Source organism: Clinocottus analis, unplaced genomic scaffold, assembly GCF_023055335.1.
Source record: "Clinocottus analis isolate CAN_PGR_092001 unplaced genomic scaffold, fCliAna1.0.p SCAF_12, whole genome shotgun sequence".
Lineage (NCBI taxonomy): Eukaryota > Metazoa > Chordata > Actinopteri > Perciformes > Cottidae > Clinocottus > Clinocottus analis.
The window spans coordinates 3828226-3848099 of NW_027175843.1; the positions used below are offsets into that span (position 1 = coordinate 3828226).

Consider the following 19874-nt stretch of genomic DNA (forward strand, 5'->3'; position numbering starts at 1 on the left):
TATTGCTAGGCAAAAAATTTATAAATTAATAAAAACATTCCCTTTGTAGTGTTCTTCCGACAGCTTGTTTTTTTTTTCTCCCCACTTTGTATTTTTGTCCTATGTTTTTCTAATGATTTCAAAATATAGAAAAATATTTCTGACAACATTCATCATTACATTATTTTTAGCATGATTTTCATTCTGTCCTGTTGGCTTTTTCCACACACACACGCACACACACACACGTCTGCATTGCTTTCATTTTTTCCTTCTTTTTTACAGTATTTACACATTAAATCAGTCCACGTCGTCTTTCAGCCTCAAAAGGGGGACACCAGAGCATGTTTTGCATAGATCACAGGGGAGGAATCCGTCAGATTTATGGATGGGAGGGTGGGGTGGGGGGGTGGGGGCTTTTTAAGGAAAAAAAAGGACAAGTGAGAAGATAAAGTACATCCCGTGATGAAGCAAAAACAATGCTGGAACATGAAAAATCATACAAGTAAAAAAAACAACTGTGAAAATCCCTTCAGATGAACCGAATACTACATCGTCAAAATGTTGTGTTGAGTTGTCGTGGTTGTACAGGCGAGATCTCTAGAACCGTGTGTGTCTGTGTGTGTCTGAAACAAAGTGGACACCCTCGTTGGTGTGATGGAACAATCATAACAGTCTCTGGAAACTAACGGGCGTGCTGGGATTAGAAAGCGAGTGCAAGTCAGCGACAGTCGGACACTTTGGCTCGCCGTTTTGCTCGGTCAACTTAAATATTAAAAAAAAAAAAAAAACATGTAACCAATCAAGTCACGACTGTGAATTCCAAAGATCCAATTCTAGGTTGAAACTCACTGATAAGATCATTTGTAGTGTTCAAGTAGATCCGGCTGAAACACGGACACCAAAAAGAAGAAGAAACATCTTTTCTGAAGCTTAGCTTTGGGTTTATCTCTCGCCACCGTCTGTTTTTGTCCGTTAACACAACGACCAAGCGAGTAGGGCCGAGACAAAAAGACCTTGTAAAGACATACATTTAACCGTTAACAAAAAAAAGGTGCAGTGTGTAGGATTTGGCGGCATCTAGCGGTGAGGTCACAGATCGCTACCAGCCGAAACTTCTCCCGCGGCCAACGTTAAACTGCAAAGGCCGTCATGTACTAAATGCTACACACTGTTCCTTTAAGAGAGTTCATTTACTTCCTTTTCACCGACGCTTCATTACAGAAAGATGCTCGCGGTGGTTGACGAAGGGACTGAGGTCAGAGACGTTTCTGTGTGGGCCTCAGCACAAAATGTAAAAGACTTAAATTCAATATTGGGGTTGTGTTTGTTTTAAAAACAGGCTGCTGTCCGTGATCCCTACTGGTGCCTCGACAGCTGGAGGACCTACTTTTCTACCAGCTCAGGAAGCAATATGAAAAGTGCAACATGATGATGGTCACGAAACCGCCTCGATCGCTAAACAGAGACACTGGATGGAGAATCGTCTTTGGCGTCCGCGAATGCGTCAGAGAATTTACATATAGCCGACGTGACTGAACGGCCGGCCGAGGAGGTGATGAGCGCTAAGAAAGAACCGCCCGTCTCGAACGGAGCCGTTTGTAAAAATAGTTCAGGTAAAAAAAACACAATCTTGAGTGTGAAAGCAGAGGACCTGGTGGACGGGGGAAACTCACTGCATGGGAGATCATCTAAAATGCAGAACTTTTAAAACCTGGACCGTATTCCACATGGTTTTTTTTGTGTAGGTGATAAAGATTGTGTATTTGTAATTGTTTCAATAGGTCTCGTATTGATGGCGAACGCTGCAGACGGCAGCCACTAAACAAACTGCAATGGCAACGGGGCGAGTCGACTGGGATTGTTACCACGAGTGTCAAAGAACGCTTTCTCTCGGTTACTGTGCCCGTCGTGTGACTTGTTGTTGGTGTGAGGTTTGTTTTTCTGTGCTGGAGTACAGAAAGCACACTTTTAAGAAAAGATTTTCAAATGTAATGGCCGAATTCTAAGATGATTTTTGACAATGTGGACACACAATAACAGACAGACGGGATCAAGCTATCACGTCGTCAAACAGCGTTCTCCCTCCGTACGAAACAGACCAATTAAAACAAATAAATGAGAGTAAATGCAAATCATCCTGGTTGGAAAAACACCCACGTTACTCTTTAGTTACCCTTTAGTGCTCAGCACTGTCGCAGGAACCAAAGAAAACTTACTCTACACTATCTAATTACAGACCGGGCCGCAATTCACATGCAGAGACTCTTGACTACCAGTATTAAAACCGCGGGGGTGTTACAAAACACGCCTAGAAAAGAATTCCATAGAAAAGTGGAACGACAGTTACGAACGCGCCTTTGACGAGTTGAGGAGGCGACGACTTGTCTCGGATGGAGGAGGAAAAAAAGCGATGATACGGCGTTGAATCTCAAAGACGAAGACGGCGAGATGGCAGTGGCTAGTGAGAGAATGGCTAGTGTGTGCGGTAAACTGGACGTACTCAACAAAACAAACTACCAACACGCGACAATTCTCGTGCCTCAAAAGGTTGCCGAATGTCGAGGAGGCCAAAGACAAACATCGAAAGAGAATTTCGTCTTGGCAAATGCTTTGAACACTGAGTGGCTGTGACGCACAAACATACATTAAAAGCCAATCACGACGCCGGCACGTCCTCGCGCGCACATTTATACTTGGTACCTAAAATAATGAAATTACACCGAGAACAACAAAAATGGGCGTTTGTGTTAAAAGAGCCAAAATAGCAGCACGTTAAGTTCCAGGATGGAACGGTTTGCGATGGAGAAACTGAGGCTTTTTTTTTTCTTACAAGCTTCACTTTAAGCTCACAACAAAGATCGTTAAAAAAATAAAAATAAAAAAAAGTCAGTGAATGCCTCGTGAACTTTTTTTCCTTTTTTAAATGTCAGTTCAAAGTAAATGGAAATCATGCCAACGCTCCCAAGAAGAAAAATAAACTTTCCCCTCTCGCCCTTTATTTCCTGGCAGACTCTCAGGTCTTTACATTTATTTATTTTTTAAACACTAAATGACACATAAAAAGGTACGACGTGCAAAGCGGTGCTGCCTTCAAAAAAAAATCCTGCGGCCTCCTTTATGGCAACAGGTGAATGGCATGGCCCGGAGAGTTGGCGTCAACCTTTTCTTTTTAAAAAAGGTAGTTCAAATAAACCTTCCGCAGACAACACCCGCTCCCACACGATGCTGATATGTCTGGAAAAATGGTGCAAATGCAAAAGACAAACAAAATATAAAAAACAAATAAAAAATGGTACTCATTATTCCAGTACTTTTGTGTTGGCCGTGAAGAGAAAGTGGCACTCTCCGTCCCCTGCGTGTTCTAGTTTCCATCGAGTTCAGACACTTGAGATGCTCTGAGAAAAAAAAAAAACACTCTCCAGTTCCCAACTGGATCACTTTGCGGTTGGTTGATTGACGCGTCTACGCATTCGATGTTTAGTTTTGCAATTGTGTTGAGGACGAAGCGTTCTTCTACTCTGTGCCGCCCTGAAAAAGCGACTAGAAACTAGCACCCGACATTGCGCACCCTTTTTTTATCGTTGGCTTCACCGGGTCACAGTACACCATGACGAGGCGACGTGTATGTACAAGCTCCTAAAAACCTCACGTGCTTACTGAGATCTAAGTGTATAGAATGTAAATATAATACATGATATGCACAATACCCTAGACGTTTACAGTTGAGGGAAATTCTTCCAGTCCTATTAGGTGTCCTATAATGATTTTGGTACAAAAAAAAACAAAAAAAAGAGTCTTGCTTTTCGTCCGTGTCAATGCACGACCATCTTACTTCAAGTCCCAGTGCTTCAGTTTGTCCTCTGTCGATGGAGAATCCTACTTTTCTAGTTTTTTTTTTACAGCCAAATCAAAAAAAGAAATGGTCGGCTAAGAGCTAGATTTGAAGAGTCATTCTCTCGCCTACTCCTCGGCCTCCTGGCTGTGGGGGAAAGGCAGGGTGACGGCGTGCTCTTGGGCCAGGGCGGCCAGTTCCTTGAGGAACTCGCAGAAGACGACGGCGCAGTAGACGGCGTTCTTCACTCGCAGCGCCTCTGCTTGCTTCTCCAGGCCGGAGGCCCCCGCCCCGCCGCCTCCCTTGAACAGGGCGCTGTGCAGCGACTGGCCGCCGTCCCGTACGTGCGCGAGGGCCAGCTGGGCGGCGTGCCGGGCCCGGGTCGGGCTGTTGGTGTGACGGAGGATCAGCTCTCCGAGGGAGGGCTTACGGCTCTTCACTGGAAGCAGAGAACATGAGTTAGAGGACAAGAGTTAGAGGACAAGGGTTAGAGGACAAGAGTTAGAGGACTAGAGTTAGAGAGGCGAGCGCGGTGCTGACGAGGACATTGATCTCGACTAAAAGGTCCAGGTACCACTTTTCTAGACCCTTTAAAGACGCATGCAAGCTCTTTAAAAAAAAAAGCTACAGAGTTTGGAGGTCTTTGTTCAACTAGTCTTTGTATATACATCCGCACTACACTGCAAAACTATCTTTATCCCAGGACAGATGTATTCGTTTCAGGAATTTCTGTGACATGAATTTCTTGAAAACGGGACGAAATACAGATATCACATATTACAAAATTGTTTATTTATGAAAATATTCATGAATTATTCTACGTTTCAATTATTCAGAAGCACGCACACACACACATATGCGCACACCTTCTGGTGCTTCCACGCTCACCTAATGAATCGGAGCGCCTCAAGGTCGGGACCGCCGCTGGCAAGTCGGCCCAGTCCACTTTGCCTCGGGCCACCAGGTACTGCTGGGCTTTCTTCAGCATGACAGGGAAGTCTTCATGAGAGGCTGCAAACGCCTCAATGCGGTTCTTCACAGAACCTAAAACCTGAGGGGCATCGGGAGAGAGAAAAAAGGTTTTGATTGAAAGATTTGTTTCTTGATTACTTTTACTGACTGAAATATATATATATATATATATATATATATATATATATATATATATATATATATATATATATTTATTTCTTTTCTCACTGTCCAATACAGTATTAGTCATCCATTTACAGCATCTTTGAACATGAACAGGAATAGAATATGAATAAAGAAACTCTACGGAAACGCATTGTGGGCCGCATGCTTTTGGAACACGAGTTAGCACAGAAGTGACGTGGGCAGGAAGTGGACGGCGATGCCCACAAACGGGGAGCTAAAAGCTGTCACCAGATCAAACGGAAATGCCAGGCACCCGGTTCAGAAATGTAACGCGTGTACCTGGATCAGCGACTTGACGCTGGGCTGGAAGACCATGTTGGTGTTGAGCAGGAAGGAGCGCAGGAGGGGCTGAGGGTAGCAGGCCAGCTGGGCCACGATGCCCGTGAGCAGGACGTTGACGTACAGAGAGTTCTGGAGCATGTTCTCCAGCTTGGTGAACAGAACCACCATGAACGGACCTGCGCGGGAACACAACTTTAGCTTGACTGTGGATGGACTATTGACTTTTTTTTTTGTTTGTTTTTATAAGTGAGGGGACGTAGAGGCTACACTGCAGAGTGTAGAAGATGAAGCGCGTGGCGAGAGAGAAACTGTAACCTTTAACCCTCAGATTTTAGAACCAGATGCAAAACTGGGCCTCTATAGAAAAGTTATTACAATGGAGAAAAAGTTGTTTGGTCTTGGGGTGTTGCTAAAAATTTGATTAAAGTGCTGTGTAGGCGCGAAGCTGGCTTTCAGAAGACACTAAATCTGCTGGCAGTAAATAGTAAGAGAGACAGACAGATAGTAAAAGAGACAGACGAATACTAAATATATCAAATTTATCAAATGAAATTACAATCACTATTAAATATGAAGTCCAAGCTGAGAACACACGTCTCACCTGTGTACGGCTGAGACGCGGGCTGATTGAGCGGGCGTGCAGGGCTGCAGAGGCCGAGCGAGGGCCCGTCTCCCTTCGCGTCGCCCTGTGGCGGCTTCGGCTCCGGGGCCGAGGGCGGCTGCGGTTCCTCCTCCTGCTGCTGCTGCTGCTGCTGCTGCCACCGCCGCTCGGACGACAGGCCCTCTCTGGCGGTTTCCTCCTGCTGGCAGGCCGCTCGGCCGCGCTCCCTCACCCGGTCCTCCAGCTCCCTGAGCTCCTGCGTGAAGGCCTCGATGCTGATACCCTGGCCGTTGGAGTCTCCGGAGAGCTGCGGCTCTCCCGGCGCCTGCTCCAGCAGCTCCCGGATGAGGCTCTCCACGGACTGCGGCGTCTGGTGGGCCTCCGGCAGGTCGGAAGGCGGCTTTGAGGCGTCGCTGGCCGGCGGTTTGGCGCCTTGAGAGAGGATCTGATTGGGGAGAGGCAACGTCACGTCGCTTCCGCCGTCGTTAAAAATGGACTGCGGCAGCGCGGCGCAGCCTTGCGAGGAGCAGGTGACAAGGGATCCATTCTGATTTGCGTTTTCATCCAGATACTGCTGCTCCCCTAAGTCCCTCTTCACTTTCTTTACCTCCACTCCTCTGTCCCGATTGTCTGAGCTCGCGTCCACCTGCGCCGTCGTTCCGTTAAACATGGCCTGGTAGCCAACGGTGACGGCAGAGGCGGGGTTGTGAGGTGCCGGGGACGAGGCGGCGTGGGATGCCAATAAAGGGGTGGCTGAGGACGAGGAGGGGACGAGAGGCGGTAGAGGCTTCGGGAGGACTTCCTCCCTCTGCAGGCTGCGCTTCTTGGAGCGCGGCGTGAGGCTGATGCAGTTGTTTTTGCCGATGGTGACGTCCCACTCGCCGCTATCCCGCTCCGAGCTGCTCCACTCGGAGCGCGCGGCGGCCACGATGGCCGCCCTCTGCTGGCCCGGAGGGGTGCCGCCGCCGCCGCCTCCTCCTCCCTGCTGGAGAGAGAAGTGCTCGGGGAACATGGCCATGGAGGGGTTGGAGGTGGGCGGAGGCGGGGGTGGAGTGGCTGCGTTCGGCGAAGGGTTTTCCCCGTCGTAAGGGGCCGACCAGTCGCGGCACGCCCAGGAGCAAATCTCGATGCTCCGTCGGGAGTCTTTGAGGTACTCCAGGTAACCCGAGTCCCAGTCCAGACTCTCGGTGTTGGCCTGCTGCTGGTGCATGGGGCTGTCGGGGGACTGGGGGCGTGGGGAGCCCGACTGCGGCGGCTCCGTGCTGGTGGGGGTGGAGGGACCCCCTCCCCCCGGCCCACCTCCGCTGCTCTGTTGACGGATGAAGAAGGCCAAGCGGGATGGCGTGCTGGGTCTGGGCGGCGCTGGGGACTCTATGCCGGGACTGTTCACTCCTGTGAGGATGAAACAGCATCAGGTTAAGGGGAAATCACATCAAAACTCATCAAGTTTGTCTTGATTTGATTTCACAAATATGCTTAGACAATAAAAAATAAAGAAAAACATGCGCTTTGAATTACTTGATGTATGCCACCCAATTGAATAATTAAAAAATAACAGTGTTTCATGTTCACATGTCCGTGGTCGGTCCAAAGCGTTCGTTACCCACCTTTAACCCAGAATGCACCGTCCTCGTCCCGCTCAGCGGAGGACGCCGCATTCAGCCGGCAGCACTCGGGGATCAGTGACAGGAACTTGTCCGCCGACTTGCCGTACAGGTCCGTCTCCCTGATAGCGCGACGCTGACTCAGCATGACGTGGGTACAGGGCAGTAGATACCTAGGGGAGCAAGCCAGAGATACATTTTTAAGACGCCATATTCCTTTTTGCTAACATGTTATTCAAGATTCTCCATCATCCTGGTGAGGAGATAAAAAGTTTTGTCACAGGCAGCCAAATGTTGATGCTTTAGTCTTGGAGACAAAAAAAGGGAAAACTGTGCACAGAGCGTGTTGCTTTGCCGTGTGAAGGTGCCGAGGCGTACCTGAGAACGAGCTGCAGCATCACGTCTTCACAGTTCAGGGACAGAAGGGTCCTGAAGAGGCTCAACGACACCATGCAGAGCTGCAACACACACGGACGAGGAAAATATGCTACAAATCATATATTTGTGACAAACTTAACTTTTCCAGTAATTAAAAACAATGCTCAACAATTTTCCCGGACATGTGGGAATCGCGTGTTCAGCGGGCTTCTTCAAATACAAAAACAAATCGTCTGAGTGACGTGAAATTTAATTAAAATCATTGTTTTTCTGACTCGGTGACATTTACTTCCTGCAATTGTTTTGCAAAACCAGATACGTCTCCCTCCTGGCTGAGAAGCTTTCAATCAATTTTTGCTCTCAGCCCACACACCTCCCGCACAACCGAGTTCACATGAGGGCTTTGAGGCTCCATCACACAAACACGCATATATTTATACCCGTGAATTGCTGCTAATGCGTGTGAGCAGCGTGTCCAGGATGGTGTCGTTGTCGTGGCGATGCAGCAGGATGAAGCGCAGGAAGGTTTTGAGGAGGGACGTCTCCGACACGCTGCGCAGGAAGAGGTCCAGGTAGGCGGTGCTGGCGATCATCTCGTCCACCGACGACTACAAAAGCGCGCGAACACACACACACACACACACACACACACACACACACACACACACACTTTCTCTTAGTGCGAGTGTGAATAAGAAGAAATTTGAGATTTAAGAAAACAGCATTCCAACAATATTCTCAAAGATTTTTTGAATGGTTTCTTTTTTTTGTCAGTTTAACTATGTACAACAAGAATTTTAGACATTTTGATATCCTGAATGGTATCTGGCCACACAGATCATACAGAGTGACGAATACCTTGTGCAGCGCGGGGCCCATGACGGGCACGAGGAAGCCGTTGTGGAGGTAGTCCAGGAGCTGGGACCGGACCAGCGGGTGAGTGACCTGCACCACAGCGTTGCAGAACTCCAGCGAGTTCATGAACAGCACGAGCGACGACACGCTCATCCAGTCCTCCCGCCGCAGGGCGTGCCAGTCGTCCCCGCGGACCTCAATCTTCCTGGGCAGAGAGGAGTAGAGACCACTGAGGCCCGTCGCCAACACCTGAGGGGAGGTACGAGAGACAGCTTTAGAGGGGGCTGCTGTGGGCCAGGAGGAGGGGGGGGGGGTCTCGCTCAGACTCAAGCGGGGCCTCCGGCAGCAACCAGGCCCTACTGTTTTTCAGTTCCTCGCTCGCGGTAGCTTTAATAATATATAGCCAAAATAATAAGAATAAAAACAACAAGCTGAAACACAATATTGATTAATTGATGTCATTTGTCAAGCAAAATATTCTAGCTTTTGGTCTGACAAAGGAAGCTATCTCAAGGGGTCACATTGGGCTTTTGTGATGAGTAATCGCTACCAACATGACATTTAGTTTACCATTCACTAGACTAAATATCGAAGAAACCAAGAAATTAATGAGAAGATTACGGTTATTTAACTACACAGATCCCTGTTTTAGTCCCACAGATGGCATGATTATGTCTATGTAGGCTAGCTGCATAATACCTGGCAGTGTTTTCTTGTTTCTTGGCAGAAGCATATTGTGTTTGCATTACAACGCTAAAGACCCAACGGATATGGACAACAGCTCGCTAACCTGCCGCAGCCTTGGGGAGGCCGCTTGATGGGCCAAATAACTCGCCATGATGGAAAAATTCCCATTTAAAGTCCTTGTGTAACTCTGTTTTGACAACAGCTGATGACATTCATGTTACTGTGTTCTGGCTTGCCGCACCAGTGAAAACGCACGATGCAGAAAATGTGGGCCCTGTTAAGATTCAGAGAGGAGCAGTTGGTCCTTGATGCCACCTCCGCTGGTCCTTGCAGCCTGTAAGTAGGTCAGACTGAAGCTGCTGGAAGGAGCGCGATGCAGAAAATAGCTGAGTCGGCTCTTTAACATCAGAGCGAACAGGCAGAGGAAAAGATAACAGCCCCGGCCGCAGCTTTTATGCGGTTTACAGACATATGCCTGTCATTCTCACAGTGCAGTTTGGAAGCCGAGCTGTTGCTCAGTTAGTGTAATTTATGACCGGAGACTTTGTCTGCTGAGACTTGGATTCAGGACGATTGGGCCCAATGTTCGAAGGTATGCACACAAGTCACTATTCAAATTACAAAGACTTATTTAAAATACATACATAAATACATTTGCAATTAGCAAAATATGTCTCTTTAGCAACACCTAGTGGCGGCGTGTGGAAACTACAACAACAAAAGGTGAACACAGCTTCAATATTCTTGGCTTTTGATCATTTAAAGACAAAATATGTCAAAACACACTGTTTTTTATTTTATCTTTTTATATTATCTAAAAGTAAATTCAACAAAGTGATCACAAATTAATTAAAAGACATTTCTTTAAAAAAAGATAAGCCGCTAAATGACCGGATGCGTTCCATCACAACGTGACGTTTCCGGAATTTTTTTCCAATGAGCTTTTCAATAGTTTGAAACGCTGTCGATTTGTGCAGAACAGCAGCAGAATTAAGAGTCTTAGGTGTTGGGTAAGGCGGTTACTTTCGCAGAGCTCTGCAGGAAGCCTTCTAAGTTGAGGCAGAGCCGATAAGATGTAGATCAGGATTAACGGCCTGTCAGAGTGCAAAGTCAAGTCCTTCCCCTTCCATTATCACACATCATCACTGATGCATCAGAACTATAAAGCATGTACACACACACACACACACACACACACACACACACACACACACACACACACACACACACACACACACACACACACACACACACACACACACACACACACACACACACACACACACACACACACACACACACACCTCTTTCTTAAAAGCGGTGTGGAGAGCAAGTCAGGATCTCACATTAGAAGCTGTCCTCAACCATCACATCATTGTAAAGCAGGTCATACTCATGTGTGTATAATACGAGTGAGCCCCTTTCTGTAAATAATGGAGCCGACTTTGATATCATGCAGTAATGTGGATTACTGTCCAGTCAGTTGAGGTAAAAGTGGAATAAAACCATTCTATTTGGACAGTAGAACATAGAGGGAAAGACAAGGTTGTAGATTCTCTGGAAAGTTAAAACTGTATATCAAAATATCAAGGGTGTTAATATACTGTGGCACCAAAGTGATCGGCTCTTTGCCCTACTTAGTGAGTTATTGACAATTGAAAAAAAGATGACTAATGTTTGAATATGAGTTGTAACAATTTACTTCACCGGCAACTAAAAGTTACAGTCAAACCAAACGTTTGTTCAGCCCGATATTACACAATATGTCAACGGTCAGCTCAAGAGCTATTCGAGAACAAGTGGCAAAACGCCTAATCCTCTACAAAAAAAAAAACCCAGCTAACGCCCGACACGCAGCGCTTTCCTCTACGTAGTTTTCTTGTGCGCCGACACTCACCGGGCAGAAGTAGGAGTTCTCAGCGATGTACCGCGCCACGGCCTCGTTGCTGGCCGACGCCGCCATGACCAGCAGCAGCGCGTCGCGAGCCTGCTGTCCGATGGCTCCGTCCCGGTGGATGAACGGCACGAGGAGGGAGAAGATGAGCAGATTGGTGGAGCCCTGCTGGGCCGGGGCCGCCCGGAACAACATCTCCAGGACCACAGGCTGCCGGGCCATGGACACGCAGATCTGGTGGGATTCACACAGTCAAGTTTCTTTACAGTGCTGTGGTTAATAAGGTGGCGTGCTCGTGGGAATTATTCTAAAATTCAGTTTGAGGTTTTAGTGCAGAGTTCATATGAAATTCAAACACCGATCCGCCATTTCATCTAAATTTAACGTTCTTTCCGTTTGCCTGCATATTGCAGCAGACTTAGCGAGATAGAGTGAAAACTTCCCCCTAAAGTGGTCAACTGGAGTTACCTAGCAACACGACTCTAGTCAACTTGTGCTCCTTTCTGACTGTCAGGACAAAAAAACATGTCCGAAATGTTGACCAAAATAGTCACATGTAGGGGTATCTATCTATTGGTCTTTGTCTGACCTAACAATCTAAAACGCCTGTTCTCATCTTCAAATTACACCTCCTGGTGTGGACTACAGGCATCTTTATGCAAGTTAGAGAAGTACACAGGCTGCTGGTGAGTGTACCTGGTTGAGCAGCAGCACCAGGCTGTTTTCCAGGGCCAGAGGACAACCGAGATCTGGGTCGGCGCATGCCCCGAGCAGCCTCAACAGCGGGTGGAGGACGGCCGTGTGCCGCAGTAGCGGCTGCTGCTGCGACTGGCCGATGAGCATCTCGAACAGCTTGAGCAGCGCCCCCTGGCTGTCGGGGTCCAGGCCGCGGCGGAGGTGCCACTGGACCAGGCGCTCCAGGATGTTCTCGGTGACCACCAGCTCCAGGATGGGGCCCATGGCCGCGACGCCCTCTGCGCTCTCGGCGGGCCGCTCCTCCGCCAGCAGACACAGCATCTGGTCGGTGTGATTCCTCACCGCTGTCAGGTCGTCGCTAGAGGACGAGGGCTCCTGCTGCTCCAACACCCACGAGACCTAAACAAAAAAAAAAAAAAAGGAAGAAGAAATTGAGTATTGTTTTAGTTTAAGACACAACTCTCGACATAGTCCTTGATGTTGATGCAGGAGCTAAAAAGGAAAAAAAAGAGGGATACTTCAAGTGCTATTGCAACTTAGTGCTGAACAAGTAAAGAATTTAAAAAGCCAGCGATGTTGCTCGACTGGTTTTATTCATCGAGCTGGACATTTTTGACGTGTCAAAGCAGGAAAATTGCAGGTGTAAATCACGACATTGAGATTGGCTGAATGCCATTTAGCTGCTTCAGTTACTCTGCATCGTCTTATTGTCACAGCGGCTGTGTCCAAAATCACTATATTTACTATCTGTCGAACTCGAGTGTCTGAAATCTATACTACTGCCCTCAGAGGAGGGAAAAAAAAGTCTTGTCCATGTTATAGATAAAGATACATTACAGTAGTGCGACACTACAGCCGTCAGTGCCGACACTAAATGCTGACGATTTAAAAGTGTTCGAAGTCTCAGTTTACTGCTCACAATAGAGTAAACTGTTAAGTCAAGTCAGTTTTTTTTTCTTCCAGGACTTGAACCAAAGGGTTTTCCATTGGAGGTGGAAGGATTAAGATCCACTGGAACACAATCAAAGACCAAAGTCAAAGGCTTCAAGAGGTGCATAAAACCTAATGAACCATAATTTAATACAATGAAACAATAAAACATAATCAGTCAGATTAGATTGAATGAAAATGAAATGAAACCACGAGCAGATTCAAAACTAGAAGATATTTTCAAAAATAGGTATTCAATTTCTGCAAAATAATTCTACTTAAAAACATTCTAGACTTTATAACGTTTGTCATTTTACAGAGAAGCATGAAATTTGGCCCCTGCATTCAACCCGGTCGTAGCATTTTGGGAGCAGTGGGCTGGTGTGAAGCGCCCGGGCAGCAACTAAGGAGGGGTTGAGGGGTTTAGTGCCTCGCTCAAGAACACTTCAAATGCAAACTGGCCAGGGATGGAACCAGCTACTTTGTGGTTACAGGACGACTCTATCTCATGAGCCACAGCTGCTACGGAATATATTAAAATCTAAAATGTGTTGTCGGGTATTATAAACACAATAAAATGTTATGTTACGAAAGACAGTCGTGTTAAAAAAGAAAAGAGAAAAAATAAATAAACTGACAAGCGAGAAGTTTCGCAACATTTGAAAACAAGACAAGCTGCAGATCTGAGAGCAGCTTACAGGAGACACGCTACTCTTCAGCTCGATGTTTGTGGTGGGGAAATATACAATCTGAAGGCAGAACCTGTGGGGTTAATGTTGCACAACACGTGTTTGTAAAAAAACACTTGTCTTTTTTCCCCCACAATCCCACATCCATTTATTGAACTGGGGTATGGAGATGTTCGCCTTTATCCTGAGCCTCCACTAACAGATCATAAAAACATGGGAGGATTGATATTTCAACAAAATGACAGGGTGCGCCCGTTTCCCCAAAACAAGTGCACGTTAGGTGCGGCACTGGGAGTCATGTGGAGACATGTGGGAGTACTTAAGCATCTCGTGGATATGTGGCAATTCAGCTGCCACTTATCCACCCATTATTAAGACGGCTTTCAGCCTCTTCTGCGATGGCTTTCTGCTCGAGCAAATTAATAAGGCGGAATGCAAAAACCTCTGGCCTGGAAGAACACATTTGCAAAGCTTAGGCCACATTCATGCCCCTCCTCCTACTCCTCATTCTCTCCGCTACACACAACAAAGCAAGAAGTCTGATATTGCCCCTGAGGAAATTCTACGGTCAGACAGTGTCTCTGGAACCTATAAAACATCCATCCAGTGGTTGGACACGAGCCAGTCTTGTTAAAGTAGCCCGACCGACCACTCTGAGCCAGCCGAGCGTGTGAACGTGCACACTTGGGGTCAGGACGGATAATCAGTCATTGAAACGACGAGAGAATATTTGAGCCGGTCTCGCTATCATTTACTTTTTAACTGTAAACAAAAAAACACCCAAAAAAACATGCCACTATTTCTCAACCACTGTGAATAAATAATGGCGGTGCATGGGTGTGACACAGCTCGTGCCGGAATGAGTAACCTTTATTTTTTTCCCTAACAGAAGATGAAATGATTTATCAGGCAAAAATAAGTAATGATTTAGGGGCAAGTTTAGAGTTTTTCTATGATTTCCGAGTGGATTCGCGGACATTTCTTTGCCATAACAACAGATATGATGACGTCCTCCCAAAGTGCAAATCACGCTGAATCTAAAGAGTGCATGTGTGTGTGTTCAGATGTTAAAAAGTGAGCAACACCCTCAGGGGAGGTAAGCCTCACAGTTTGAGGACCTCTGGATGAGATGCACACTCTTTTTTCATCTCACTGAGACCTGAATGAGAACGAGGTGATAAATAAAGTCGACAAAACATGTCATTTTATGAAGAGTCAAACAGAATAAAAGTGATGCGTTGTCTCACCTGTCTCCAGTGGTTCTCAAACACCATGAGGCAGGTCTCCGGGTCGGCGGTGCAGGGCCCGGTGGGGGCGGCGCTCCGGCCGGTCCGACTCCCGGGACCCCGCGGGTTCAGCCTGCTCAGCCAGCTCATCGCTGGTACCCGGCGAGAGGCGGGTCTGACGTCACGAGGAAGTCAGCGACGAGCGACAAAAAGAAACCCGGGGGGTGGGGGGTGGAAAGAGGTGGAGAGGGAGAGGAATGAAAGGGAAGGGGGGGGGGGGGAGTGTGAAAGGGAAAGTATATTCAGACAGAGAGGAGGAGGAGGAAGAGGGGGAAGGAGGTCTGCAGTAAAACGCGCTGTCACTCCCAGTCAGTGTACATCTAGTAAGAGACCGCTGCTGCTGCTGCCGCTGCTGCTGCTGCTGCTGCTGCTTCAGAGTCCGTGTGACCCCGTCCGCCCTGTAGACCCTGTCATCCGGTCTGAAGCCAACACCACTCCATCGCCAGTCAGGGCGGCCACTCTGCGCTGCGTAAAACAATAACAAAACACATGGGCTTGTTTACAACATTTTCAAAACTTCGACAGCGCCCAAATTATAGTGTTGATTTTTATTTGTCTCTCCAAGTGTATATTACTTGAATGTCTGTTTGTATTTCCATTAGTTTGGCTCTCAAATTGTCATGTTATATTCTTTATGTGTGTGATATACATATACACAGTGCACACATGTTCAAATGTAACGGGGAGCTTTTCTAAACAAAGAAATAACTAGATGGGAATGTCCATTTTGGCTAAGTCCAGTGGGTTTGATGTCAGTTTTATCATTTGTGTGGATGAGCGTCCATATTCATTCATGCTCAACATAGAAGGATCATCCTGTTCTGCATCAAGCATGCTCTTTCCTTTGCGTCAAGGTTAACGATTTATCTTTTTGCCCCAACAAGCAAAGAGAATTCAGTAAATGACTCAAATATATTGCCAGTTGTAGCTGACAAAGTGTGGTAGCTTTTACTTGAGAGTACAAGAGTCGTATGCAAATAAGGATCTCCGCTGATAAAACATCTGGTTGCATGATTTGCATCTTATCGCTAAGAAGTTACGAAAGATAAGAGGAACAGTGAACCGATGGACGGGTGTGCAGTTTGCATTCATACTGAAGAGGCGGAAAAGCCGTTTGAAAAAAAACAACGTTGGTGTCTTTCAGGAGGCGAGGGATTACGGAAACATTGGCGGTCAGAAATCTCTTTTGAGCATCAACTACTCTCAACCTTGTTGAACAACACTTTGCCATAATGCAGCTAAATACACTATCGCATTCTAAAAGCTCCAAAAAAAAAGATCTGCCGGAAGTATCTAGTGATTTATTGCGAGGATTATTTGGAAAGAGCAGATGGGTCGACAGCGGAGATGTGGATTATGCTGAAGGAGTGGTTTTGATGTCTTTTTTTTTTTGCTGACCCAACATCTGAGGTCAACAGCCCTATTTCATAAAAACAAAATAAAAATGTCCTTTGGAATAAACATCAAGAAAAACTTATGAAAAGTTGACATTTTGTGCTGGGGAAACCGGATTTCCCCTGTAATACATGTTGTTCAAAGTTGATGATAAGTGGAGCTTGAGAGCTATTTCTGTCAAATCCGTTTCCTGTTTGAATAAAACATCATGTCTCAGGCCCCCTCTTGTTGATGGGTTCAATGCTATTAACAAAAGTGTGGATGAATATTTTATTCATGGTCACATGATGTGGACTAAAGTCACATGACTTGGACTTAGGTCAGACACAAATCCCAGGTCATGACTCACCTAAATCAATATAAAAAGGCCCATGCTTTCCTTTATGGGATTTATGATACAGCAGCTGTCTCCACGGCTGGCACTGTAAAAAGGTGCAGGTGGAATGTAACATCCACACTTCTTCTAATGATTCACCAGCCCTCAGGCCAGCGAGTCAAAGTCAGTTACAGTCGTGTTGCTCAGAGAAAAATACATGCATTTCTTTTAAAATCTACCAAATTAATTCAGACCCAGATATGACAGAGGAATGACATCTACAGCAATTTGAAAGACATTAAGACAAAACGTTCTAACCGGCACGCGTAAATTCTACATATGCTGTTTTATTTTCATAACTCTCACACACTCACAAAGACACCATAAAAGACACCCATAACATGAGTTCAAAGTTCGGCTCCAGATTCCACCAAAGGGAATCATTAAGACAAGAGGGTTTGTCAAGGGTTAGCTGTTCCACAGATCCAGAAAGTTTCTGTCACTTCCCACAATGGGCAAGCTGACACGCCCGCTTTCTGCAGGAATTGTACAGGTGTGCACACGAGAACAAAAAAAAAAACAGGTCTAAGGCAGAGACTTTGGACCCGGGCTCCAAAGTCTCTGCAGATTCTGCCTTTCACATTCCTCATGTTTCTACTTTTGTCCCCGGGACTTTTTTTTACTGCCATGTCAGAGATCATTTTTGTGTTGCAGCGTTAGAGCTTTTGCAGCAGCAGATGCGACAGTCATGAGCAGATTCTCCCTTCACCTGATACACATATTTTTTTTAGGTCAGTGGCAAAGCTGATCTGAAACACAAACGCCACAAAACGTTGCTACCCATGTGCTACCTGTAATGTAATCATTCATTTCCTGTAGCCTGTTTACTGATCTCTTGTGCCCACAAACACGTCCTCTCTGGTAACCCGCCACCCCTCACTACGGCAACTTGCTTCCCCAACGCACATTTAAAAGCGTCTCCGTGAAAATTAAAGTGCATCTTTTCACTGACATGGCGCACAAATCCCAAAAGTATTCCAAGAGAGCAGATTTCAGCTTTGAAAGTTAACTATTCAGGCACAATACAAGACATGAAAACAAGATATTAGGTGGGTCTCTTTTAAGGACTTCTCTGGAGAGGTCAGGGACTTGAACCAAGTGACACAGAGGAGACTTACAATGCTCCATGTTTGCCAATTTGTTATAATGCATAGGAGATATCTGATCCAGCAAATATTAAGATTGGCGAAGATGAAATCAGGTAATAAAGTTGTCATTGTTGCTTATATTTTCCCATTTTCTACAGATTCAATTTCAGTCAACCGACTAATCGTTTCAGCTCTACTTGAGTTTAATATCCACTAAATTATTCATAACTCTTTCTTGACCATGCTAATGAACAACTTGATGTGCATTTTGAAGATCTGAAAAAGTCAGTAAGAGGACCTTGAGTTAAGTGCAGGAGTCTGATCGAGCGTGTGTTGCTTTCCATACTTTGAACATTATTCAAAGAAAAAGTATTGGCACCCAAAAAAACTCAACTTGAGCAAATGCAGACAATAACATAATCTGTTTAAAGTACAGAGTGTAACTTCAGATATTCGCCTTTGATCCAGATAATCTGAGATACTCAAGTTTGAGGTGAATTAAGATGACCGATTACTGAAGGATTGAGTGTTTTTGCCTCAGCTGACAAGGGGTAAAGATCACCCCCGGTGACCGAGTCCCTGGGAAAACAACATCCCTTGAATCCAGGACGTCCCCACACACACTTACACTCCCAGGTCGTATCATACACAGTCAACCATCAATCACTGCAGTGTTTTTTGGGGGGTGTGGGGTTGTGTGTCCTCAGTCCTGACAGGCTCCTAACGTTTGGCACCTCGGCACTGAAACACCAAATAAAACGAGCTCGCCTTCAAACTAATTGCTTAATTATCGTTATCATTAAGGCATTTTAGCTGGCGCTCTACACCTGATCTCGTAGTCATCATCCTGCGCCAAATCTAGTGTCAGCCAAATCCGAGCGGCTTACGGTGGAAAACAGCAGTCAAACCTCAAGTGATGTTAGCGAGTCAGTCTGTAACGTTTAGTTACTGCCAAAGATAACGAGCTCACAAATGTGTCAGCCACGTATGTGCTGGACTGGTCCAGTAGACATGTCCGCGCGCTATAACGGCCGTTATTTAACGGTTACTCACCTTTGGTGTTCGCGGGAGCCTCTACGGTCGTCGCGAGCGCCTTCTTTTTCCTCCGGATACCCGCTAACTTAGCCGGGTCGCTAGTGGGTTAGCGCTGGTGAGTTGCTAACGACTAGCTGCTAATGAATTCCACAATGTCAGAGCCGTGGACGGGCAAGCGGCGCGCAAGAAACCAGGAGACAACTGGCGAGCTAGACCATATTGAGCCGGGCGAGCTAACACGTTGACCACTCCTTCGCTCGGGCTGCCGGGCATCCTGTTAGAGACAGATAAACATCCCATCTGATGATTTCTCAGACACTCTCCCCTTTCCCGCAGCCATCTTACTTTGACTCCTCCCACACGACTTCTGACTCACACCCACAGCGACGCTGCTCCTCTCCGCGTTTTCCTCTGTGCGTGTTTGCATGTGCGTGTGTGTATGCGTGTTTGCGTGTGCGCGTGTGTGTGAGCGTGTGTGTGAAGGGTGTCAGGTGTCACAATTAAGGAGGTATCTGTGACCCAGTTTCACACGAACGCTTGACAAAATGTGCATTTTTGTACTGACGGTTCTGTTGTTGAAATCACATCATGTCAGATAAGAAAAGATAAGATAATCCTTGCTTTGTTAGTCTGATTTGTGTTGTCTGATTCACTTGTATCAAGTTGTACAGATATACAAAGAACAGAATGATCCAAATGAAAGCATCAGAGGTCATAATACCCTGACATTGAAAGTCACGATGGGTCAAAACTACACACACACACACCTACATTTCCCCTCATACCTCTCAGTAATGTCTTTTATTTAACCCCATCTAAAGAATGGCCTTGATTTGGATAATTTGTGCTAGAAGATTTGATAATAAATCCCCTCTGGCCAGATCCTCCGTTAATTAAATCATCCATACACAGCTCTTTCTTCTTTTTTTTTTACTTGCATCTTCTTTATTATTTAATTTTCTTAAATTAATATTTTATTGTATTGTATATATTGAGTATTACCATACTTAATAGTTTGCTTAATAGTGTTTACTATGAAATGTGCTTGCTGCTGCCACAAACACATTTCACAAAGTATCTATCTATCTATCTATTACGATAAATAA

General features: G+C 46.1%; 1 protein-coding gene across 1 annotated transcript; it reads right to left on the reverse strand.

Moving 5' to 3' along the window:
• fhip1b (FHF complex subunit HOOK interacting protein 1B) lies at positions 1-19113 on the reverse strand. Its single transcript, XM_068572241.1, has 12 exons — positions 18787-19113; positions 14836-15339; positions 11970-12368; positions 11277-11507; positions 8696-8941; positions 8278-8445; positions 7838-7917; positions 7463-7632; positions 5856-7247; positions 5252-5430; positions 4703-4865; positions 1-4253 (listed from the first exon to the last, which is right to left on the reverse strand). Exons 2-12 carry the CDS (start codon positions 14962-14964, stop codon positions 3943-3945), a joined length of 3468 nt encoding a protein of 1155 aa, XP_068428342.1. The 5' UTR covers positions 14965-15339; positions 18787-19113; the 3' UTR covers positions 1-3942.
• Positions 19114-19874: the final 761 nt, after the last annotated feature.

Coding starts and splice junctions, on each gene's coding strand:
- fhip1b (XM_068572241.1), bottom strand. CDS start 14,964: ATGAGCTGGCTGAGCAGGCTGAACCCGCGGGGTCCCGGGAGTCGGACC. Junction 8,942..11,276: donor AGAACTCCTACTTCTGCCCG/GTGAGTGTCGGC, acceptor ACCTCCCCTCAG/GTGTTGGCGACGGGCCTCAG. Junction 4,254..4,702: donor GAGGCGCTCCGATTCATTAG/GTGAGCGTGGAA, acceptor CTCTGCTTCCAG/TGAAGAGCCGTAAGCCCTCC.